Source organism: Oncorhynchus gorbuscha, linkage group LG05, assembly GCF_021184085.1.
Source record: "Oncorhynchus gorbuscha isolate QuinsamMale2020 ecotype Even-year linkage group LG05, OgorEven_v1.0, whole genome shotgun sequence".
Lineage (NCBI taxonomy): Eukaryota > Metazoa > Chordata > Actinopteri > Salmoniformes > Salmonidae > Oncorhynchus > Oncorhynchus gorbuscha.
The window spans coordinates 33,406,237-33,432,605 of NC_060177.1; the positions used below are offsets into that span (position 1 = coordinate 33,406,237).

The 26,369-nt window shown below is 43.8% G+C and overlaps 1 protein-coding gene across 2 annotated transcripts in view; it reads right to left on the bottom strand.

The window, feature by feature from the left end:
• The window catches only part of LOC124035859 (T-cell immunomodulatory protein-like), a 114,358-nt gene that overhangs the window by 81,233 nt on the left and 6,756 nt on the right, over positions 1-26,369 (bottom strand). For both annotated transcript variants that reach the window (XM_046349656.1, XM_046349657.1), the window contains exons 7-9: positions 11,650-11,708; positions 7,950-8,031; positions 4,277-4,371 (exon numbers count right to left, since the gene is read on the bottom strand). In XM_046349656.1, the coding sequence (XP_046205612.1) occupies positions 4,277-4,371; positions 7,950-8,031; positions 11,650-11,708 (236 nt within the window). The remainder of the gene's footprint in view (positions 1-4,276; positions 4,372-7,949; positions 8,032-11,649; positions 11,709-26,369) is intronic.

The following is a 26,369-nucleotide window of genomic DNA, read 5'->3' on the forward strand; positions in this document are numbered from 1 at the left end:
GAACAGTGAGTAACTTTTCTTTGCCAGGTGAAATGGTGAATCATCAGCTCATTGTTATGGATGTATCCAAATAAATTCCACTAGAAAACATCTTATGCAAATGCAGCTACTCTGCTGTTATTCTGGCTGCACTGTTTGACGTGACTGTGCTAGCTATAGTTGGCTATAGGGATAAGAACGTTGCCGGCCATCATGGCAACCGAATAAAAAGAACAAACGACTGGATTACGTCTTTGGCAACGGACAAGCAACTAGGTCTGGTGGGATGGTAAAAAAGTATAAATGTACTAATCAAAATGAAAATATAAATAAAAACATGTAATTTCTATTCTATACCAGAAATGTGTGCTTTAGTATTGTTTTCTTTGGAATCTGTGGTACTGTATATGTGGGATAAAACCCCTCCACTCTGTATATTACCTTGGAAAAATTTACTCCACAGTGGGGCTCAGCAAAATCATCATCCTAGTGCGTCGTCCATTCATTCCAAGGTAATGTATAGAAAGTCAGCGTTCATCCCTTACTTAAATTATGTATATAATCTATGATGGACTTCCGTACATTTCTCTCCTGATCGAGTTAGAGATGCAGATAAGGTCAGATTTGACAAGTTAACAATTGAGGCCAAGATAAAATTCCTTCTAACACAAATGTGAAAAAAAGGTTACAGAATAGGGGAAATGCAAGAGGTGTGTAATTCATTGCCCTGTGATGAATAACGAAACATTGGACAGGTGTCCATGAGAGAGAAAGAGTTCGAGGAGGCAGAGCTGGTGACAGACTACACCCACATGTCAGCATGTCACAAAGACAGAGGTTATCTGTGGATGTCACCTGGTGCTACCGTGCCGTGTCTGGCTGTCTCAGACTGATGGCCTGACTCTTTCACATTGGAAATTTGCCAGTGTATATTAAAGCGGTGGGGTGGAAAAAATGGCCATGTCCTGTTCCTACTCTCATATGCACCAAGTGATGTGGGCTTTGGCTGGGATTCAACTCAACTGTCTGTTCCCACTCATGTCGTGAGTCTTCAGATGATTGACTGGCCATCCAAATAGATCAAGAAGACGTAGGCTACCTAACATTGTACATACTGTACACACACACACTCGGCTCAGGAACATATATGATTTATCTTCCTCCCAAAAATAAATACAAAAGAATATCCAACCAGCTCCAGATACTGTCAAACCTAGGGACAAAGGTTTGGATAAGCAGTACATGAAAATGAAATGAATAACAGTGTGGTGCTCTGGGCTGGGGAGGGGAGGTGGAGCTGTACGGGCCAACCCATGTACCCCACTCTCCCTCCCCTGCACATTGGAATTCCTTGCACATCCCTGGGCGCTTACTCATGCCTCCTCAGACAACCTGCTGTTCCCCTCCATGTTTTATGGATGGGCTTTCCTCCCGGCACGCCGATTAAGGGACAATCAAATTCTAGGCCACCTCCCGGCCCACGGATCCCAGTCTCTGGAGGAAAGGCCGGCTATAGGTTCCATTAACATGTCTGGATCCTGTCGGAGCTGGGACACGTGACTCCTCCCCCAACCACGGACACAGAGGGCTGGGTGAAATTATGCCCAGTGGCTTGCGAAAGTATTCACCCCGTTTGCATTTTTCCTATGTTGTTGCCTTACAACCTGGAATTAAAATACATTTTTTGGGGGTTTGTATCATTTGATTTACACAACATGCCTACCACTTTGAATATGCAAAATATTTTTTTTGTGAAAAAAAAACAAGAAATAACACAAAACTTTACTTGAGCGTGCATAACTATTCACCCCCCTAAAGTCAATACTTTGTAGAGCCACCGTTTGCAGCAATTACAGCCGCAAGTCTCTTGGGGTATGTCTCTATAAGCTTGGCACATATAGCCACTGGGATTTCTGCCCATTCTTCAAGGCAAAACTGCTCCAGCTCCTTCAAGTTGGATGGGTTCCTCTGGTGTGCAGCAGTCTTTAAGTCATACCACAGATTCTCAACTGGATTGAGGTCTGGGCTTTGACTAGGCCATCCCAAGACATTTAAATCTTTCCCCTTAAACCACTTGAGTGTTGCTTTAGCAGTATGCTTAGGGTCATTGTCCTGCTGGAAGGTGAACCTCAGACCCAGTCTCAAATCTCTGGAACACTGAAACAGGTTTCCCTCAAGAATTTCCCTATATTTAGTGCCATCCATCATTCCTTCAATTCTGACCAGTTTCCTAGTCCCTGCCGATGGAAAAACATCCCCACAGCATGATGCTGCTACCACCATGCTTCACTGTGGGGATGTGGATCCTCAGGGTAATGATGTGTTGGGTGTGTGCCAGACATGGCCAAAAAGCTCAATTTTAGTCTCATCTGATCAGAGTACCTTCTTCCATATGTTTGGGGAGTCTCCCACATGCCTTTTTGCAAACACCAAACATGTTTGCTTATTTTTTTTCCTTTAAGCAATGGCTTTTTTTCTGGCCACTCATCTGTAAAGCTCAGCTCTGTGGAGTGTATGGCTTAAATTGGTCCTATGGACACACTCCAATCTCCGCTGTGGAGCTTTGCAGCTCCTTCTGGGTTATCTTTGGTCTCTTTGTTGCCTCTCTGATTAATACCCTCCTTGCCTGGTCTGTGAGTTTTGGTGGGCGACACTCTTGGCAGGTTTGTTGTGTTGCCATATTCTTTCAATTTCTTAATGAATTTAATGGTGCTCCATGGGCTGTTCAAAGTGTTTAATTCTTTTATTATAACCCAACCCCGATCTGTACTTCTCCACAACTTTGTCCCTGACCTGTTTGGAGAGTTCCTTGGTCTTCATGGTGCCGCTTGCTTAGTGGTGTTGGGGCCTTTCAGAACATGTGTGTGTATATATACACTGAGATCATGTGACAGATCATGTGACACTTAAATAAATCCCACCTGTGTGCAATCTAATTAACTATGACTTCTGAAGGTAATTGGTTCCTCCAGATCTTATTTAGGGGCTTCATAGCAAAGGAGGTGAATACATATGCACGCACCACTTGTACTTTTTAGATTTTTTTTTTTTTTCATTTCACTTCACCAATTTGGGCTATTTTGTGTATGTCCATTACATGAAGTCCAAATAAAAATCCATTTAAATTACAGGTTGTAATGCAACAAAATAGGAAAAAATGCCAAGGGGGATGAATACTTTTGAAAGGCACTGTACACTCAAAAGAGAAACTAATACTTCATGGATATGGGGTGGATTGGTATAGGTTCTGGATGGATATGGTAGGTAGATGTATGGAGTTCCACCTATAGGAGAAAATAGCCTATCCCTTCTCATGCAGCAATTTAATGAGACCCAGTGTGCTGTGCTCATATTCAGAGGGCGTGTACACATGCTGTGTGAGTGAATATAATGGACAGCCTCTGTAAACAGTCTAATGAGTGTGAAGCTACATGTTTACGCTGTCAATGAGCAGCGGATTAGCGTGATAGGAAAAACACACCGCGAGATCAAATGGCCTCAATCAGTGTGGGAGGGGAAAGCGGGGGGAGCCATGTTCCTGCACACACAGGCACCTCTCTACAGAAGCATACACACCTGCAGGAACGTACCGGAACGCGTACCTACACAGACAAAAGATCCCAGACACTGATTGAACAGAGCATCTCCTCCGACCAAGCTTCTAATCCAATCATGTCTCGTAGCCTGAGGTCAGAGGGAACTACACAGGCTAGCTGAGAGAAAACGAGCAGGAACTCAGTGGTGAGAGGAAAGAGAGAGAGAGATACAGTTTTGAGCGAGTAAAGGTAGAAGTAATGAGCTAGAGGATTGCTAATGGAATCAACTATGGAAAACTTTTCCATTCTCCTCATCTCTTGACAGCGAAGAACTGCACAGTATGACAACCAAACAAAAGCCAACATATGTTCTGCCATCTTTCTCCTTTCCTTCTCCCTCAGTCTCCCCCTGCTCAAATCATAATTGTCTGTGACAGGCACACAAAAGCAGACGTTTGTGGGGGAAAATGTGAAAGCCGTGCTGACTGTTATCTTCTCTGCAAGACTCTCATTAGTCTCGGAGTGGCTATGAAACCATTTTCTCCATTGTTGTCCTGCCACTTATGAGTATGTGCTGTCGATCTCCTGGATGAGGGGGGTGGTCACTGGGGAGAGTGGTTCTGAAATTAAGAGATGGGGGGTGATGCAGGTATTGGCTGTGTCACTCAGCAGCTCTTCTAAAAGGACCCCTGGTGTTTTCAACATGACCAAGATGCTCATGTCTGAAAGAAGATTCAGGATTCAATGGAGGAGTACTGTACCTCAGGTTCCCCGGGCTTAGAAAGGTAGATGGCACTCCTGTGGCATGCATCGTCCAGACACACTGGAAGAAGGTGGTCCTGGAACCCATCTCCATCTGGAAGAAAAAAAGAGAAAGACATGAATAAAACAAGGAGCAACAAAAAGCAGGATGATGGGAAAAAACTGAAATGAACAGAGACAGAACAACGGATGGAGGAGTAAAAACATTTCATCAGAGCATTGAGGAAAGAGAGAGAGACAGGTAGGTAGGTAGGGAGAGAGATGAGAGATGGGAGTGAGGTAAAAGGTGAATGATAGAGACTAAAACAGTTTCACAAATCGGAGCGAGCTTGTCAGTCTTTTCTGTGTTATCATCCACTGATGTTTACTGTCAGACTAGTAGGATGGCACTGGCTTCCACTGATGAAGCACATTATTATTCCGACAGAGTGGGAGAAGGAAAAGACACAGAGAGAGAGAGGGAGAGATAGGAGGAGGAGAAGAAAGAGAGAGGGAAACCGCAGTGCCTGGTGAAGCTCTGATGCAGGGTGACAACCCCATTGGCATTCATAGGATACAACACAGGACCGATAACAATGTAAATCAGAGGCCGGGCCTGCAGAGAAACCCAGAGATTACACACTCTCCACACTTCCTGTATTCCCCTGGCCCAGGGAACCAGCCCGCAGCCAGACACATTACAACACCCCAGTCTGTAATCTGATCTGGACCCTGTCATGCAACCAGACTTGGGAAGGAGGCTCTCTCTGTGTGTCAATGTGAAAAGTTGGACACATTTTATTTGTGTGTGTGTTGGTGCGCGCCGATTAAAGAGAAAATAATGTACAAGGTGTTATCCTCGAGGACGACCATGAAGTATTTCAGACTTCCTCACGACAATGCAAAAGCTAAGAATAACGTGTCACTAGTTTGCCTCTCCAACACTGCTCTCAGAGAAAAAGAGGCAGAGAAGATGAAGTGTACCTCGACAACGTCAGAGAAATATCACACCAGAGATGAACAAAATAATAAATACTGCCTCGGAGAGAGGGGGGGACCATCACAAATACACCATTCATATTTCAAAAGCATTACCTGAGAAGACTCTCTGCACATGGACCCCTGTAGTTCTACCACAGAGCTGTCACTGTTAAGACACCGACGGAGGAAAAAAGTCGTCACCTCAGAAGTACTCTCGTCACGTCATCGACGTAATTCCTCTACCTGCATTACCAGCAGTCAACTCCTCCGGTGGTCCTTCGCTGTGCAGTCTCCATCAATGACTTACGCATCGGGCGCTGTCGCTTTGAGAAATGCAATTACGGTTACGATAAGGCGGACGGGAATGTTTTGTCTGGCGTATGTTGTGCACGCATTAAGACTCCGGTGGCGTGGCTACAGTGTGACGGAAGCGCCGCACCGGCGGATGCAGCCGTTAAACTGTGGTTTACGTCAGACATTCTCGTGGAGTCATTCTAATGCGTGTGTCAAACTCATTCCACGGAGGACAGAGCGTCTGCGGGTTTTCCCTTAAACCTTCTACTTGATTGCTGAATTAAGGTCAATCATTAGTAAGGAACTCCCTTCACCTGGTTGTCTAGGTCTTAACTGAAAGGAGAAAAAAAAAACTAAAATCTGTAGGCCCTCAATGGAATGAGTTTGACACGCCTGACTAAAGAGTCTTTGGAAGAAAGGCTAACCTTAGTTGGTAACACTGAAAAATCACACAATGAATGTAAAATTGAAACAGCCCATCATTACATTATCACCATTTGAAAGCGTCTAGATTCATTTTATGGATGAATTGTTGATGTAGTGAGTAAGGCGATAGAGATGGTGTGTGTTGGAGAAGAGGTTTAGGAGGAAGGTCTCTCCTGTATCCGCCATCTATCACTGAGGTGTATGTGGAAATTGAAAGCTTGGAGTGTGATCAGAATAACTCCCACTCCGATATCAAGCAGACGCGTCACGCTCTTCGCTTTCCTATCTCCCTCTCTCTCAGCTCCATCTGCCTCGTTCTATTCATCCCTCTCCCAGCTCCATCTCTCTATTCCTCCATCTCCCTCTATTCCTCCCTCTCCCAGCTCCATCTCTATTCCTCCCTCTCCCAACTCCATCTCTATTCCTCCCTCTCCCAGCTCCATCTCTATTCCTCCCTCTCCATCTCCATTTCCCCCCCTCTCCCAGCTCCACCTCCCCCTGTCTGTGTTCTATCTGCACACATCCAGCTTTTCTGTGCTGCTTTTTCCTTTCTTTTTCTCGCACATTGAAATCATTTTAGTCTTTGAAGCGCCCAGTCTCCTTCTCGTTCATTCCTCTCCTGGAGGTGATATCCCCCCCCCCATCTCCACAGAACAGGTGCTCTGAATCCAATATTTGTCTTTTAATTAGATGCTGATATTAAAAATCGGCACCAAAAGCTCTGTCGACTCCGGGAACAAAAGTGAAATCAAGGATAACGTGCTTTGTAGATCAGTGCAATTAAGCTCTTTAAACCCGTTGCAGGTGTTACAGGCGTGTGCTGGCTTATGCCCCGGTTCTCCTGCCTGCCTGGCATGATGCAGTGACAAGGGCCAAGAGAAAGCAAGCGCAGACAAATATGGAAAATATAATGAATTCCGAGGGGTTAATAGAAGGCAACGAGAGAGGCAACACAGAGTAATTGGGAGCTCCAACATCAGAGCCATACTCTGAAGACGGACTGACCACTATGAATGGTCAGTCCGTCTTCATTCATTCGTCATCCTTTTTCCATTTAAACGGCATCACCTACACATGTGCACAGCTGATCAAAACAGTGACGCGTCACATAAAACAAACGGGGGCAAAAGCATTGACGCGTTCCTCCGATTCCCGTCGGTCCTGATTAACCTCCAGAGCCTGAAAGTTTAACAGCGTTGACAAGATATATCCCCCTGAATCTTTAAGGAAAGTCTTTGAGCATCCTCCTCTTAACCTTCCCTAACCATGGTAACAGCTTGAAGTGACATTTCCATAGTGATAAAGTGAAAAGATGATTAAAGAAGAAAAAGTTTGCTCAGATAAGCTTGACATTTGAACAAAAAGGCCAAGTCCGTCAGAAATAGGGAATTAAATAGACACAGAAAACCACATAGGTAATTTCCCTTGGTATTTCCCTGGGCTCAAGAAACATTTGATTTTTGGGATGAGGAAATTTGTACTCTAAATATTTTATGACACTCCTGACTGTTACACATCATTGCCAAGATCAATATTTTATGTATGTATTTGTTTGTTTGTGTGTTTCATCCAGTCAAAATGTAACAAATAGTTTACTTAGAGTGGATATGAGGCTTTATGATATGGAATTGATTAGAACCCTGTGTCCCATCTAGAAATCCAATCTGATTTTGGACCTACTTCAACTTTAAGATTACGACTCATCTACTGGGACTGAATTTTTACTTCAACGCCCAAGCCAACAAACTTCTGAACAATGAGTAAAGCTGAGACATTCTAACAAGATAGGATTGTTGGGAAACTCTGTGCTCTCTCTGTCTGGGAAATCCTATTAGATCAGAGATGTTTGAAAATGTCATCCCGAAGGAGCACAGACAGTTACGTTTAGGGGCCTTTGAAGACAGACACCAACAATTCCTGATACTGCGAAAGAGCAACGATGGAACTGGGAGTTTAAAAGACCGAATGAGAAAACACGGAAAGAGAACTCACTAAAGTCGACAAAAGAAGACTGGCCAACTTTCTTGACATTTTCTGGTATACTTCCGGGCTGGGTTTTGGTGAAGTTCCCATCCTGAAAAAAAAGGAACGTTCAAATTAAAACGTAGATACAGTTGGCTACTGTACATTGAAAAACTGAATGATGGATAGAGTGAAAGGTCAAATGGCATGGTACTTTGACCATCCATTAGTAAGGGGCTGCTTTAATTGTGTGAGCAGGCAGAGTAGGTGACGGGACTCGGGTGACAGGGGAGACAGTGGAACAGTAGCAAAGCAAATAACATAGCTGTGCTTTGAGACTCAAGCTGGAATAGTCTCTCTATACAAAAGGTTTCTCTTTACTGTATATGAATATGGCAGGAGTATCAGCGTGTGTGTGGGTCCTCTCTAGACTCTGGGCTCTTGGGGGACCGGTGTCCAGTGACCCACATAGTGGCATTCATTAACACAGAGCTCTCAGCGGACCCTGACACAAGGCCCCAAGAGAGCAGGAACACTCCTGTTACCATGTAGAAGACCCTCTGGCCTTTACACTCCAGCCAGAGGGAACACGCTGCACCCAAAAAAAGCATGCAGCGAGCTACATATAGAAACACACTAGCAGGCTGGGATACACACGGCACAGTCGTAGGTTCTTCTGGCTTCTTGCAAAGCAAACATATGGCCCCTTAGAATGTGAGGTCCCGAAAAGATAACGTCAAATACTTTTTCTCAAACAGGAGTTGCTTTAGTTTTGATACCATAATGTGAACGCAGCAGGACTTCCCTCCCTGCTCCGTGACTCTACACGATGTGGCATAATGAATCGTGTATTTGGTACAAAAACAGAAAAAAGGGGGAGATATTGGGGGGGCTGTAAAACTCTTCCGCTCTCCTTATCTCCTTCTCCCTTCTGGAGCAGCAGATGAGAACCCGGCCCGGTAGGAAAGAGGAGTCCTACCGAGCAACCCATTACTGATTTATGGCATCTGGGAATATTTTCAGGGAGAAGAGAGTAAACAAAAAAAACATCACATTTTTTCACGATTTTTCCTTTCTGCTTGTGCTTATTTATTACCTGGCATTCAGACAAAAAGTAGGCAGCTTTTCAGACTGAGCGAGCATGTGAGTGTCTCCCGCCTGCCCATCCATCACGCATCTCTCTCTCTCCGTCAGTCATTACCTACCTACCTACCGAGCAGCTACGGCATGGCAGGACGCACCGCTCTGCAGTGTGGCTCTGCTGATTTGGGTCTGTGTTATGTTACACGGTGATCATCTGATTGAGTCTGGGGTTGACTCATGGAGCACCGATGATGGTGTGTTTGGAGAACGGTTATGGTTAAATCTGTTCGGAACACACAGAGATGCTCTGACTGAGTGCGTTTTGATTGAGTGTGTCCATGTGCGAATGTGTGTGTGTGTGTGACTGACTCGTGGATTGCGGGCGTGCTTTAAAAACAAGAAGATTGAGTTGTGGGGGCATCCCGAGTGGTGCAGTGGTCTAAGGCACTGCATCGCAGTGCTAGAGGCGTCACTACAGACCTGGGTTTGTTGCCGGGCTGTGTCGCAACCGGCCGTGATCGGGAGTCCCATAGGGACACAAATGGCCTGGCGTCGTCCAGGTTAGGGGAGGGTTTGGCCGGAGGGGCTTAACTTGGCTCATCACGCTCTAGCGACTCCTTGTGGCGGGCCGGGCACCTGCAGGCTGACCTCAGTTGTCAGTTGAACGGTGTTTCCTCCAACACATTGGTGCGGCAGGCTTCTGGGTTTGGCAGGTCATGTTTCGGAGGACGGGTGACTCGACCTTCACTTCCCGAGCCCGTTGGGGAGTTGCAGCGATGAGACAAGATCGTAAAAAGGGAGTAAAATACCAACAAACCCCCCCCCCCAAAAAAAATAAAATCATATGATTTTCGGTGTTAACCATCTCTAGAGTATAGTAGGGGCTGATCTAAGTCTTTGTGATTGACTGGTGGTGGCCTACTAATTGAGCATTTGAGGCACGGGAGCCGTTCCTGATTAAATCTGTCGTGTCGCATTTCTGATTGAGTGAGAAGCGCTGATTGAAGTGTGAAGATCCAGACTACGGCAGCAGGTTCACGTTTACACACTGTGCATTTGGCGTGTCTCTAATGCAACGGCGCACTTTTCGAATCCACTTTACTGCGACTACTGAGAAAACGTATCAAACAGCTAATGCATTCCCTGCATGATTGTTTAGCAGGAATGGCTCCTTCAGCTGGTGAATTGACAGATCATATCAGGTATTAAAGTAAAGGGGTTGCCCATGGCTTGGTATTAGCCAATGAAAAGCATCCCCTCTGCCTTTCCATCCTCCACAAACAAAAGGCTGTTCTTGCGTAATCAGAGAGAAGAGCAGAAGGATGCCCGGGGAGTCTTCAGAAAGAAAGTCATTAAAATGAAGTGTTGAAATGGGCGAAAGCACTGGCCTGTTACCTGCAGCTGTTAAACGAAAGACAGCCCAGTAAAGGCAGCAGCCAGGAATCACTGGGGTCTTACCCAGGAAACCAGGAAATGAGTCTCTGGTGTGTGTGTGTGTGTGTGTGTGTGTGTGTGTGTGTGTGTGTGTGTGTGTGTGTGTGTGTGTGTGTGTGTGTGTGTGTGTGTGTGTGTGTGTGTGTGTGTGTGTGTGTGTGTGTGTGTGTGTGTGTGTGTGTGTGTGTGTGTGTGTGTGTGTGTGTGTGTGTGTGCGCGCGCGTGTGTGTGTGTTGCGTCTGTGAATTAACTCATGGACACACTTCAATAACTCTGCCACCAATCACTGGTGCATTCCACCATCAACCCAAAAAGCAAACGCCTCGTCCTCCCAAAATACGTTCTAGAAACAAAAAGAACACCAACAACAGGAACGGGTAAACCGGCTGGATGAAGGATTTGGTGAACACACCTCTGCTTTTAATCACCCAACCCAATTATCCCCTGCTGGACTGTCTTTGGCTGATGCACTGTGCAGTGTCCCTACAGGCTGAGGTAAAGCAGCATGGCCCGGGGAACACAGGGGAGATTACCTCCATAAAAATAGATTATTAAAGCACTGTCAGAAAGGTTCCCTCTAGCTCAAAGACAGACCAGTTGCAGCACTGGAGAGGTCAAACTCAGCAGTAGGTGAACAGGGTCCATCTGCAATACTGCACCAAAGAAATTCTCCCCTATCCCACTGTTTTCATCCATTTTGTCCTCCTTCCTATCCCTCAGTCACATTTTCCATATCCCTCCAACCTCAATCCTTCCCTCCTCCTCTTCTTCTTCACAAAAGGCGGGTGACCTGCCTGTGCTTCGTGAGCCTCTGCATCCTGAATTTGAAATACCCTAAAAAACCTGAACTGACTGTACCAATGCACTTGCAGAATGCAAACTACCACATCAGTGGAAGCGCTGAATAAAATCTACCAAAAAGAAAGTCTCTCTGAAATGACTGTGCTGTGAGAGAAACAACTACATTTACATGTTTGTCATTTAGCAGATACTCTTATCCAAGCAATTTACAGCAGCAATTTGGATTATGTGCCTTGCTCAAGGGCACGTCGGCAGATCTTTCACCTCGTCTGCTTGGAGATTCGAACTACCTTTTGGTTATACTGGCCCAATGCTCTTAACCACTAGGCTTCCTGCTTCCCCAACTAAACTCTGCCCATGTTTTCACTGACTGTAGATTGTCATTGTACACCGAAATGTGATTGTGTCGTACCTTATTAATCCACGTCTCGAAGCCCAGACCATTGCCAACTTGGGTTGTGAGGAACAAATCTGAAAATATAATGAGAGAAAGAAAGTATGTTATTATTCACTGGGAGCCATTCCTCCAGTAGAACCAAAGAAAACCAGAGACAAATGGAACCGTCTGAGGCCTACAGTGACTTTCGCAGAGGTGTAAAATAGAGAACAGAAGCCAACCGTATAGAAACAGAAGCTATAGCAACCCTTGACTGTGCAGTAAAAAAAAATGTTAGGTTGATTTTGCTTGTGGAGCCGGAACGGCTGATGGGAGCAGGAGCCTATCTCCTGTTTCTGTAGAGTGAGTCAGCTTGATGTGCAAGTACACCCCCTGGACAGGATGCTAGTCTATCGCAGGGCCTTACCTCCAATATATCGCATTAATGCTGAGTGCCAAGCAGAGATGGATCGGGTGCCATTTTTACAGTATGTGGTATGACTCAGCCGGGGATCTAACTCCCAAACTTCCAATCTCAGGGCGGACACAAACTAACCACAAGGCCACTGGATTAGTAGGTTTGTTCATCATATTCATCACATCTCCTGCATTGTACTGTCCAATCACACGTCAGTTCACAGTGTGACACTGGTAGGCCCTATGGCCAGAGAGAGAGAAAAGATGGTGAATAGTAAAAACAGATGAACACTGTTTTCTTTTCAGTATCAGTCAAAAGTTTGGACACACCTACTCATTCAAGGGTTTTTCTGTATTTTTTACATTGTAGAATAATAGTGAAGATATCAAAACTATGAAATAACACATACTGAAGTGTGAAGCAAATATAAATATAGATTTGATAACAGATTTGAACATTTGGTATGCCCTCAACCAGATTCATTAAGTAGTCACCTGGAATGCATTTCAATTAACAGGTGTGCCTTGTTAATAGTACATTTGTCGAATTTATTTCCTTCTTAATGCATTTGAGCCAATCGGTTGTGTTGTTACACGGTAGGGGTGGTATACAGAAGATAGCCCTATTTGGTAAAAGACCAAGAACACGTCCATATGATGGCAAGAACAGCTCAAATATGCGTAGAGAAACGACAGTCAATCATTACTTTAAGACATGAAGGTCAGTCAATGAGTAACATTTCAAGAACTTTGAACGTTTCTTCAAGTGCAGTCGCAAAAATCATCAAGCTCTACGATGAAACTAGCTCTCATAAGACCCAGGGTTACCTCTGCTGCAGAGAATACATTTATTAGAGTTTTACCATCCTCAAAAATTGCAGCCCAAATAAATGCTTCATAGAGTTCAAGTAACAGACATCTCAACATTAGCTGTTCAGAGGAGACTGTGTGAATTAGGGCTTCATGGTCAAATTGCTGCAAAGAAACCACTACTAAAGGAAACCAATAAGAAGAGACTTGCTTGGGACAAGAAACACAAGCAATGGACATTAGACCGGTGGAAATCTGTCCTTTGGTTTGATGAGTCCAAGTTTGAGATTTTAGGTTTCCTGGCGGCCATGTCTTTGTGAGTCGCAGAGTAGGTGAACGGATGATCTCTGCATGTGTGTTTCCCACCGTGAAGCTTGGAGAAGGAGGTGTGATGGTGTGGGGGGGCTATGCTGGTGACACTGTCTGTGATTTATTTAGAATTCAAGGCTCACTTAATCAGCATGGCTACCACAGCATTCTGCAGCAATACGTCATGCCATCTGTTTTGCGCTTAGTGGGACTATCATTTGATTTTCAACAGGATAATGACCCAACACACCTCCAGGCTGTGTAAGGGCTATTTGATTAAGGAGAGTGATTGAGTGCTGCATCAGATGACCTGGCCTCCACAATCACCCAACCTCAACCCAATTGAGATGGTTTGGGATGAGTTGGATCCCAGAGTGAAGGAAAAGCTGTCAACAAGTGCTCAGCATATGAGGGAACTCCTTCAAGAATGTTGGAAACGCATTCCAGGTGAATCTGGTTGAGAAAATGCCAAGAGTGTGCAAAGCTGTCAAGGCAAAGGATGGCTACTTTGAAGAATCTAATATATCTCAAATATATTTAGAGATGTTTAACACTTTTTTGTTTACTACATGATTCCATGTGTTATTTCATAGTTTTTATGTCTTCACTATAATTCTACAATGTAGAAAATAGTAAAAAATAAAGAAAAACCCTTGAATGAGTTGGTGTCCAAACTTTTGACCGGTACTGTACATATGTCAGTGCTTTTTCTTTTCACTTCAGCTCCGCAGCAATTATTCAGATTTTTTTTTTTCAATTTAATTCTAAATGACTTTACACTTTTAGAAGCAACCTCCAGTCTGCAGAAAAGCTAATTGTACATGAACAAATGGTCGTGATGAGCCCTTGGGCTCTGTGTGGGTTCCCTGTTTAGCTCAGGGCTGGGGGAACTCAGCAACAACACTAAGAAGGAAGGAAAAAGGATGGAATAACTTAGCCGGGATCCCTATCTCTACCGTTATTAATGAATATATTGTGAGACATCGCATGCAAGACAGAATACTAAATTAAACCTCTCAACGTGTCTTCTAACATTACCAGGGTGGCAGAAAAAAAAAATGCCCGTAGGGTCCAATGTGTCTTCCTCCCTATAGAAATATGCTTGTCATAATAAGTGAAAAGCACTTATGTTCTGTCCACTGTAAAATACAGCATGATAATTCGGATGGTGTCTTCCAATTCCATTGAGATATTAAACAGATCTTTGGAGTAGAGTGCTGCCCTTTTCTCTTAAGTCAACATTCCTATTCCACTCGTGCAGTGTCTGCTTCATACCGCCCATGGAAATCCAACATCGAACTGTGATAAGCCTAAGTGTGGCAAAATGGAAGGCACACAAAGAAAACTCAACACACCACATGGGCCTTTAAAAATCGGCCATCATGCAGGCAGATGCACTTTTCACGGAAAGGAGCGATAATCTCATCCACAGAGAGGCTGCTTTGATCAATAGTCCCACTGTGGGTAGCAGATACAGAGGGGAGTGGGGTGGAGAGGTTATCCATACAGATAGATAGAGACCTTTGGAGACAGGCACTACTATACATTTCACAGTGGGTTGCTGAGGGAACCGCAGAGTTTAGCTGCATTCTCCCTTTCCACGAGTCTCTCTCTCGCACTCCCTCTGTGATCTTCAGACGTGTGGCCCATGTGGAGTGTGTAGCCTCCTGCAGTCTGCTGATGAGGAGTAAACAGGTTCATTAAATCAGGCTGTAAGGAAGCTCTCCCCAGCTAGCGGTGGGTATCTGCCTGTCTGATTAGAGGGGGCATGGACGAGGCAGGGGAGCTCTCCACATCACTGAGAAATCCTGTAAACACTTACAGCCTCCCACGGGACACTCCTCCTCTCCTCGTCATCCTCCTCCTCTCCCTGGTTCACAGTAACGACATACTTCAGTGGCTCTATAAAGACCTCTGCCCAGTAAAATAAAAACGGCTGTATAAACCTCTTCCGTCACTTGGTTTTACACCGTTCTACGTGTATAACACTTTTTAATGTATTTATTTTTTACAAATGGCACCGCTACTTGAGCAAGAGAGATATCAGGAAAACACAATAGTAGTCAATATAACACAATATAAATGGGATGTGCTCCCACCCATCCAGGACATCTACTAGAAAGAGTGGCAGAGGGAAGGCCCGCGACATGATCAAAAACCCCACACACACACCTCCCAGCCACAAGCTGTTCATTCCCTTACCATCAGGAAGATGGTGTCAGAACATGAGGTCTGATAGAAACTGTCTCTGAGCCTGTTGGTATCAACAAGCCATCAGACTGCTGAACACTTGAACTGATCTGCCCACCTGCTCTCCATTCTCCCCATCTTAGCACACCCACACATCACAACTGCTGCTATCAGACTTTTACAATTATTGCTAAATATTGCAAAATTGAAAATAATTTCCCCCCAATCCCCCCCTTGTTAATATTGGACTATAAATTGTGCCTTCCTGTATTATACTAATATCATGACATGATTCGATCAATTACATTACGCATGGAAAAGTACTGATGAACATAAAAATAAATGTCATGGTGAAATGATCCAATGTGTTTATAATCGAAGTGACTGTGTTATGACAGTTGTGAAAGCTCGGGTTCATTCAAAGTCTGTGAAGACGGCAGTAATTACTCTCCTCCTCTACACAGTGATAATGAGAGTGAACTATGTGGCTTGTCTTCACCTTTCTCATGCCATGTGTGAATAATAGTCCTATTACCTATTCATTAGACTTCTCCATAGACAGACAGGTTGCCCCCCTCAATGTATCAATGTTCCGGTTTACACAAGCTTTCACAAGTGGCTAGTTTGCGTCAACTACCTTCACTAATATCACTGCTTTATACCGGCAAACTTTGGTATCGGATCGCAACGTTCCAGCACGCCTGGTGATTTGTTGGGAGAGTTGTCTGTCTGAGGCTCCACCCCTGAATGAGATTTTTTTCCCTTTTTGAAGTTACCAAGAGAGTCCGTCATTCATCCCAGACCCTAGTCACTGCTGTTGCCTAGGGCCAGAGTTCCCGACAATAATTCATTTGGGAAAGCCATTCATCATGACTTTAAATACAAAACAAATTACAAAAGGTGCAGAAACTTGCAATTTGATATACACAGTACAGGCAATTGGATAGACTTCGAAACAGACTTGTGCATATTCAACCCGTGACTCCAATGAATGCATAATTCAGGTATGCGTAAAGGCTCTGGGCTCTAAGTGATATGTCATGTCACAGTCTAGTTGCAGGATTGCAACCACAAAGCTAATTAAAGAAAGACTTAATTATTAAAAGGTGCACTATGCAGAAATTGCACCGTCATTTCCTAGTTGCTAAAATTGGAATAAGTTACATATTGCAGCTTTAAAATAGAGAATATATTGTTTTATTACTCCAAGACTTCCACGCTGTGGCATTGGAGTAAAAAAAAAATCAGGTGCATCTGCGGATGAAAACCTACGAAGCAGCAAGTCCCAACAGTGATTTCTAACATCTTAATTGCAAAGTGTTCACCCTTAATCAGTTGATTGTTTCTCCCACCTCCTCTCTTGGATTAGGGGTGATTATGTTTGTTTCAGTTAATATTCTCCTCGTAAGAATAGAATAATCTAAGAAAACACACAAGACCATAAATATGTTCACAGATGAGGTAGGCTAATTGTTACTTGCAGGATAAGCATTGTCGATTTGAGCCCGCCATTACAGATCCAGAGAGTGGGTATCAGTTTACCTCTCCTTTTCATGGAGCCTGATGTAGCCCATTCAATCAGCTCAATCAGCTCAAATCAAGTGTCCTTTCAGTCTTACTGCCTCCTTAATTGCACGGTGAAAGCCTCTGTCCTCTTCTCTGTGGTTGGTTGTTTGTTTTTCCGAGGCCTGCTTGGCATGCTACCTCTCCATTATGGCATGCATATTTCAAAGAACTCCAGGATTAATATATTAACGAGCACATTTTAGATTATACCTTTAGGCGAAACCTGCCATAAAAAAGTAAATCCAAAGAGAGCTATTAAAAGAAGATATTATTCTATTCATGCCCCGACAGACTTCACACATACAGGTCTACATAGACATGGCTATGCAGCAGCTAAACATGACGTGGTATGGGAATTACTTGATTGAATAGTGTCTATGGAATTGACAATTAATCATGAAATGACTATGCAAGCGGATTTGGAGAAAGGCGCAAAGCATGATCCCAAACATAGTTACATAACACACATTTACAAAAAAACACACATTTATCCATCTGGCTTGCTGTGTTACACACATTATCTATCTAATACGGATTACAATGAGAAACATTAAAAAAGCACAGGGAGGGGACCTCTTGTTTGAGAAGTGGAAACATTATCCCGCAGTTTTGTTAGCAATATTCAATTAAGTCTAATGAGAGTGTTTAATCGAGAGCACTGTGTGGAGTTCCATCCCCCACATCCATAATCTCTGTGCTGGGAATACCAAGCAATACGATGAGTTTGAATGCTCTTCCTCGTGCTCTGCTTTGGAGCAGGACACATGTTGGGAGACAGGGAGTCCCACAGAAAGGGAATAGGGGGCTCAAGGGAAAAGGAGGCAACTCTGGAGAATTCCGTCCTCTTCTCCAACACTCTATACTGACCTTCGCTGTTGCCCATCTTTCTGAGTGGAGGAAGGAGACGACAAAGCGACGAGTTAATTTCTCTGATACAGAGAGGTGGCGTACATTTCCGCAACTACGGCAGGCAAACAGCATGAGAAGAAGAGTCGACTGTAGACGGTCTTGAGAAGGTGAGTGGGAGATTCTAAAGCAAAGCAAATCAATGTTGTTGGCTTCTATATGTTGGGTATACTGATGACTCCGTAAAATAACCTCCAGATCCAATCTAGAAGGAATATAGCTTCTATCTAAATCGATCCTCAATTTGACCTATTCAAAGAAAATACTAGCCCTGTGTGTGTAATTGGAGAGGAATGCTTTGAGTTATTCATAACCTCTCAATCAGATTTGATTGGGGGGATTGAAAGCAATTTAAGGCATCGGGGCAGCAGGTAGCCGAGTGGTTAGAGCATTGGGCCAGTAACCGAAAGGTTGCTGGATAGAATCTCTGAGCTGATAAGTTAAACATCTGTCGTTCTGCCCCTGAACAAGGCAGTTCACCCACTGTTCCCCGGTAAGCCGTCATTCTAAATAATAATTTGCTCTCAACTGACTTGCCTAGATAAATAAAGGTAAAAAAAATGTATCTGCTGACGGTTTGACTTAGAATTTATTATTGCTCTCAATTCCATTATACAGAACGGGAGCAGGGATGAAGCGCCACAATATCCCTGCATCACAATACCTTGTAAATAAACAGAGCCACCGTTCTGATCTCTACCCAGGTGGAAGTGGGGGCTTTGACACAGTGTATAATAGAGCGGGGTATTCTCTCACTCCCCAACCACCTGCATCGATTTCCCTTTCTCACACACTTCTTTTCTGCCTGACATCATTTCATTATTGCTGGGTAAATCCTAGACGGGAACCTTCAGCTAAGGATTGAGGATAACAGGTAAGGATAGTTCAATAGCTTGAGCTGGAAGACGGAAGCAAACCCGTAAATAGACTCACTGTGAGCCGAGGTGGCTGTTATTGGGTTTTTATGTCAGTCGCAGGCCGTCTGCCACTGCAGTTTGCAGCCTTTGGCATGAAAGAGCTGCAAGAGTAAGGTAGCGTGAGATTACTTCTTTCTAAATACTAATCAATGGAATTCCAGATTAACCTCATAGTAAATTACCCCAGAGTTTTCAGGGTATTGCGGTGTCTGATTGCAGAGAAAATTCTCCTCAAACTAATTCTCTGAATCTATTAATGTTACCATCCAGAGTTGGGGGAAAAAAGTTTTAAAAAATTCTTCAGTTTTAAAAACATTGACTGAGGTCAGTTCAATTATTTGAATTCCATTTTAAAATGTCTATTTCTATTATGTGAGCTCGATGTGCAGTTTCTGTAGAGATAAATCAGATCAAGACTGAACTGTGGCACGTAGTAGGGAGTTTAGTTTCCAACAGGCCCACATTCGACATAGTTTAGCGCAGAAAACGTGGTACAATGACCATAAATCAATTGCGTGACCGCTTAAAACTTGTCCGGCCTGTGTGAAGCAGACATGGAGACAAAGAAGAGAGACATGCGATCGAGAGGGATAGAAAGCAGTTGCTTCGCGAGGCTGAAAATACATTATCTAAGTCAGGGGTGTCAAACTCATTCCATGGAGAGCCGAATGTCTGCGGCGTTTCGTTTTTTTAAGACCTAGACAACCAGATGAAGGGAGTTCCTTACTAATTATTGACCTTAATTCATCAATCAAGTACAAGGTTTGAGCGGAAACCCGCAGACACAAGGCCCTCCTTGGAATGAGTTTGACATATGTTCTAAGTGATTGATAGTTGCAATTCAGCAGTCATAAAGTATGCCTTACTTACTTTGAAGAACTACTAAAATGTTGAATTTGTCAGACAGCATAAGCAGCAGCTCTATAGAGATGAGATGACTTGGAATGAAATAAAGTCATCAAATAAAATATTTTATTCAAGTAAAGTGAATTAATGATAGTTAATAAGTGATAAGCAGTAATGGGCAGTCACTAACATCACGGGACTTTTATTAACAGTTTCATTTAGTGTTGTCATAGCATTCAACCCACAATGCATAGTGCATTTGGTGTCAAAAAATAAATAAATCTAAACCGAAATTGAAAGCTGTGATTATTTTTTCAATAACCGATCGGAAACCAAACATACCTCAAAAAACACGAAACGCCCAGCACTAAAGGCTAGAAAGCACTCCTACTAGGTTATCATAGAGTCAACAGGGAGGAGCAGCAGAGTCATGCCAGCAGGCCAAATTATGAGTTTGGGACTAACTAAATGAAACATTAAATCTCCTCCTTCCATTCTCCTACTGACAATGATGATTAAAGCTCGATATACTTCTCTGGGTCAGACACTAAGGACTGTTAATTGGAGAGAGATTCTGTTTGGAGAAAATGAAGGGACAACAAACAGCAGCAGCTGATGACAAATGGGGGTGAGCACATTTGAAGATAATTATAGTGCATCCACAGCTCAACCTCAAGTTTCACACAATGCTCACACTGTATGTGGGATGCTCAGCCATCCCTACTGTCTCTAGCATGTGCTACAGCTGGCTGGCGTTGACACCCTCTCTCACACAAGCCATGCGGTTCGGCAAGGTGCGGTGCAGTGCAGTTAATGAACAGTCGTGGTGGTTTTTCTCTCCCACCATTGTTCATTTATTCAAATGGAGGTGCGTTGTACTTGGAGTCAGAGGAAGGCAGTCTCCTGAGAGGGTTCCTCCATGCCAGACAGAACACATTCACACAGAGAACAAGGCTAGGCCTAACGACGAGGAATCAAACTGCTGACAGTCTTCCAACAAAAAGATGTCAAATTAACCAGGGCTTTGTTGTGACATATTTTATTTGGTTTTCCAATGGGGAAAAAAATACAGTTAATGGGTTGTTTGACAAAGATAGTTACATGAATGGTGCATAAGGTGCATAAGGTATGAGAACAATAACAACCATGTGTATGAAAACAAAGTGCATCATAGTCAGTAATAACCAATCTACAAGATTATCACAGCATCCCATTTCAGAATGATGCAAGTGTTAAAGTTGCATCAACAGGCCAACTGCATTTAGAGCTAGTTAAACCCTGCCTGCTTTAAACCCGTGGTTAATGCCTAAAGCCCAAAGCCTCCTGCCAGCAATGCTGTAAACCAAACAAGACATTCCTCAACCCCCTCTGCATTAGTGTCCGATGAATCCAGACACCTCCCAAGCCCCACCTGTCTGCAGTTATCACTGCTGCGCCCGCTCCCATTAGCTGAGATGGGGAGCCTAAAAGCAACCCTCTCCTCTCTCCATAGGCTTTAATGCCCCTGAGCAGCATATTTGTTAGACTGTTACTCAGCAAACAAGCTGTGACTCCAATTCCCTGCTCAGTGACAGACAGAGGGGAACAGAGAGGGTGGGGTGGGAGGGCGAGCGCTTCACCCCTCAGGCTGGAGATGGGATCATGCAGGGCCAAGTGAGTTTGATCTCATTTATCTGCCCAGGGGTTGGAGGCCAGATGTCAATTTGTGTACGAGTGAGGACTCAGAAGGGAAATATGGGTTGAATTAGGTAGCCCATAACGAGGGAAAAATTAAGCCATAATTGTGCTTGTGTGCGGGTGCTAAATATTCAGAGCCCTGAGATAGGCCATTCCGTTCTCATCGGTTTGTCAATTGCGTTTTCATGCATCCTGTTCTTATACAATGATGGGTAGGCCGTCACTGTAAATAAGAATTTGTTCTTCGCTGACTTGCCTAGTTAAATCAAAATAAATTAAAATGTACCTCCCTACTCCAGTCCACGTTTCTGCTGTTGCACGGGAGAAAGAAGCCTTTGACATTATAAAGGAAATGTCATGTCAGTCATCAGTGAAATGGATACCTCAACCACCAGACATAGGGAGCCTTCCAGAGATAAGCAAGGATGGTAGCTTCAAGCTACTGAATCCCTGCACAGACAAAATCCTTGAAGAACAGTACTGGCGTAGATAGAATTCAGGAGAAATACAGGCTAAACATGAGGTAAAAACAACTAGGCCAATATCCCAGAGTCGATCCCTGTGTGACATGAGGATCCAGGTTACATCTCTATGAGACTAGAAAGAGACCTTCACCTCACAGTGGAGTGCTCAAATCTGTTATTTTCTCAGGTGCCGGTTAACATTATTATTATTTTTTTAATAATAATTTAATTTCCGACGTGTTGTACATCAGGTAGGCAATGGTTGAAACGTCAGCCATGCCGAATCGATGTTAGTCAAATAGCCATTCTGATGACAGCCACAGACAATATGCAGCCAGGAAAAGCGAAATAAATGAAAAATTGACATTAATTTGAATCATTCAAATTAATAATTTCTGTGCTGCTGAAAATGCCAGACATTTATGCTCCAATGACTACTGCTTGAGCAAGGACAGACAGGACATGGACACTCAGTGGTTAGAGGTTTACTCGCCGCGCTACACGGCTACAGTATATATTCTCTCTCAAGGACAGTAACCCAACACTCAGCCCATTGTCCTATTAAAGAAGATGGGAAGGGAGAGATACAGACTGCCTGGCCAGCTTGAATGAAATGTGGCTCTGTCTTCTGCAGGGAGGAGGTGATCAGACCGTGAAACTACCAATTTAAAACTTGCCAAAGCCCAAAGGAGGATTTAGGCATGACATTAAAAGATGCAATGACAGCATTGAGATACAAAAACCTCAACATATTGTTGGTATTTGTACGATATTGTACGTAGCTTTCAAGGAATGAAAAAAAAAACTAGACAGGCCGGAGAAAAATGCACGAGAGCTGGACTGAGCTGACACTCTTCATGCAATAATCTCCAAAATAAAATACCATATTGTATCAATGTTTTCCCCATTCACCTCGTTTGTGTAACTGAAATTAAACGAGTTAGGGATAAACCCAAAAGACTCCGTCAAAGTGAGCTTCCGACATTAAGCAAAAAAAGAGCATGGAGAAGAGCATGAAATTCAGGGTTGGAAAAAAGTGAAATCCCATAAATAAATCCTCCATAAGCCAATTCCTGTCCATATACACAGTGTGCCTTCAACCCAAAGCACCTCATTCACAAACATGACACAACGGCACCAGAAAATGGAAAGATGCTATTCTGAGGAGAAATAATCTCATAAAACCATTAAAGGGAACAACGTAGGTGCATTATGGGGGATTACACCAACTCCTCATACACTGGATTCCATTTCTCTGCCACTTGATTCTGGGGAGCAAAAACAGGAGTTTAACTTCTCACTGAAGTCCTGTAACAAGCTTAGGAAGCCCACCCTTGCAGTGGAGTATAGCCTACGTACATGGTTAGGCCTATGTGAGCAATGTTATTGTGCCCATGTCGGAGAGTGTGTGTGTGTGTGTGTGTGTGTGTGTGTGTGTGTGTGTGTGTGTGTGTGTGTGTGTGTGTGTGTGTGTGTGTGTGTGTGTGTGTGTGTGTGTGTGTACTTGCAAACCTATTTGATTCCTGTAGTGAACATGGCTTTGCTCCAGACGCCCCTCAAGGTACTTAAAAATCTGAACAATTGTGTGGGTTTGACAAAGATTTTACTTACAGAGAGAGCAGTTACATCTTTCCATGTTGAGCGAGTGCATACGGTAGATCTTTCAATAAAAAACTATTTATTCAAACAATTAAGCTTCAGGCAGATACTGCTGTGTGTTTGGTCTATATGGATGAACCCTGTTTGGTATTATGGTAATATACACCACTATAAGCCTGGAGGGGGAGAGTACTACACGTAAGAGGATTGCATTGGAAACAGCTGCACAACCAGAGGCCACAGATATACTGTATACAGTACATCAGTGAGAAATTAGATGCTTTATTTATTCATGCATTCATTTATCTACACAAACTGATGTAAACAAATGTATTGTATGTCTGATACTCTGACAGCTTTCCGGGAAGAGACTCAGCGTAAACATTGCACCTCAAAGCCTGGTCCCTCACGAGCACACTGTGCTCGTTTCGACTCTGTATTTATTCAAATTAGTACCGAACACTGCAAGTGTAGAACACTAGAACGGTACGGTTCCATGTTAAGACGATCACAGAGAAAGTTGCCGTGTCTGACCTACGGCAGGTATCCTTTTGGGGTATTTGCTTACTGAGCTGGGACAATTTAACCAGCACATAATCATTCATATTTAAGCTGCTCAGGGATTAGAAAGCCATACTCCTTTGGACACGCCAGCCCACCTGGAGAGAGTATCTTAAAGGTTAGACTGTTTTGCTACATCACAGACAGGCTATGTCACAGTTTGGATTATGATTTCTTTCTGTGCTGGGTAAAGGATTGGCACTGTGGGTGTTGACCACCTTCGTCAAATGCAAGCAGGAATGTTACAACTGACAGGTTCGGCCAGTTTGAATGAGTGCTCGCTGCCTGTTTCTCATATTCATCTTGAGACTGTCGACACGAGCATCTGTCCTAGTTTTTTTTGTTGTTTGTTGCCTAGGTCGACAGAGAAGCCGAGACCTGAGCCCCGGGGCACACGTCACGCTGGCAGGAGCCTGGCAAGAGTGCCGCGCCCAAACCAGGAGGCTGCCCTGTCGCCGTGGAAACGCTGTAGAGAAAATGGCTGCAGATTAAAAACAGCACAGAAATGTACAATTATATGGTCTTCTGCAGTGGGTGTCTGGTGCAGCCGCGTTTTAGCTGTGAAGAGCTTAGTGTGGGAGTGAGGATGCTGCTTTTCAGGAGGAAATGAATTAGAGAATTAGGTGAATCAGAGCGGTGTCTTTCAACTGCACCTCACCTGCCTGCTTCTCTAAGCATGGGGAGAAAGGGACTGGGACATGACTGTGTAGCCTGCACTAGAGGTCAAGAGAGTGTGCAAAGTTGTTCTCATGTTATCCAATACCCCATAGCAGTGGTTCCCAAACTTTTTTATAGTCCTGTACCCCTTCAAACATTCAACCTCCAGCTGCGTTCCCCCTCTAGCACCAGGGTCAACGCCCACTGAAAATGTTTTTTTTTTTTTTTGCCATCATTGTAAGCCTGCCACACACACACACACACACACACACACACACACACACACACACACACACACACACACACACACACACACACACACACACACACACACACACACACACACACACACACACACACACACACACACACACTTAATTTATTAAACATAAAAATGAGTGTGAGTTTGTCACAACCAGGCATGTGGGAAGTGACAAAGAGCTCTTATAGGACCAGGGCACAAATAATAATCAATAATTTTGCTCATTATTTAACCATCATACATATAAAACCGTATTTGTTCATCGAAAATTGTGAATAAATCACCACAGGTTAATGAGATGGGTGTGCTTGAAAGGATGCACACATTTCCCACACTGTCTGTGCCTGTATTTAGTTTTCATGGTAGTGAGGGCAGAGAATCCACTCTCACATAGGTACGTGGTTGCAAAGGGCATCAGTGTCTTAACAGCTCAATTTTCCAGGGCAGGATACTCTGAGCGCAGGCCTATCCAGAAATCTGGCAGTGGCTTCTGATTATATTCAATATTCACAGAATTGCAATTTTGATGAGCCTCTCTTGTTCAGATATCGGTAAGTGGACTGGAGGCAGGGCATGTAAGGGATAACAAATCCAGTTGTTTGTGTCATCCATTTCAGGAAAGTACCTGCATAATTGCGCACCCAACTCACTCAGGTGCTTCGCTATATCACATTCGACATTGTTTGTAAGCTTGAGTTCATTTGCACACAAATAATCATACAATGATGGAAAGACCTGTGTGTTGTCCTTGTTAATGCAGACAGAGAAGAGCTCCAACTTCTTAATCATAGCCTTAATTTTGTCCCGCACATTGAATATAGTTGCGGAGAGTCCCTGTAACCCTTGATTTAGATCATTCAGGTGAGAAAAAACATCACCCAGAAAGGCCAGTCGTGTGAGAAACTCGTCATCATGCAAGCGGTCAGACAAGTGAAAATTATGGTCAGTAAAGAAAACTTTAACCTCGTCTCTCAATTTAAAAAAAAACTTGGTTAACTTTGTTCAAGCAAGGCCCCTGAACTCTCGTGTATTTTCTGCACTATGCAATGATATGGTTAACCAGCGCACTTCTGTATGTTGTAAAAGCATTACATGGTCATTGCCCATATCATTGCATAGTGCAAAAAATACACGAGAGTTCAGGGGCCTTGCTTGAACAAAGTTAACCATTTTCATTGTAGTGTCCAAAACATCTTTCAAGCTGTCAGGCATTCGACTTGGCAGCAAGAGCCACTCAGTTGATGCTGCAGTGTACCCACGTGGTGTCGGGAGCAACTGCTTGCACACGCGTTATCCCTCCACTACGTCTCCCTGTCATGGATTTTGCGCCATCAGTACAGATACCAAAACATCTTGATCATCAAAGTCCATTTGATGTCACAAAGCTGTCCAGTATATTAAAAATATCCTCTCCTGTTTTCAATATCCTCTCCTGTTTTCCAGTGGTTTGCAGAAGAGGATGTCTTCCTTAATTGACCTCCATAAACGTAACGGACATAAACCAGTTGTGCCAGGCCCACCACGTCTGTTGACTCATCCAGCTGTAAACGCATAGAATTCACTGGCTTGTATGCG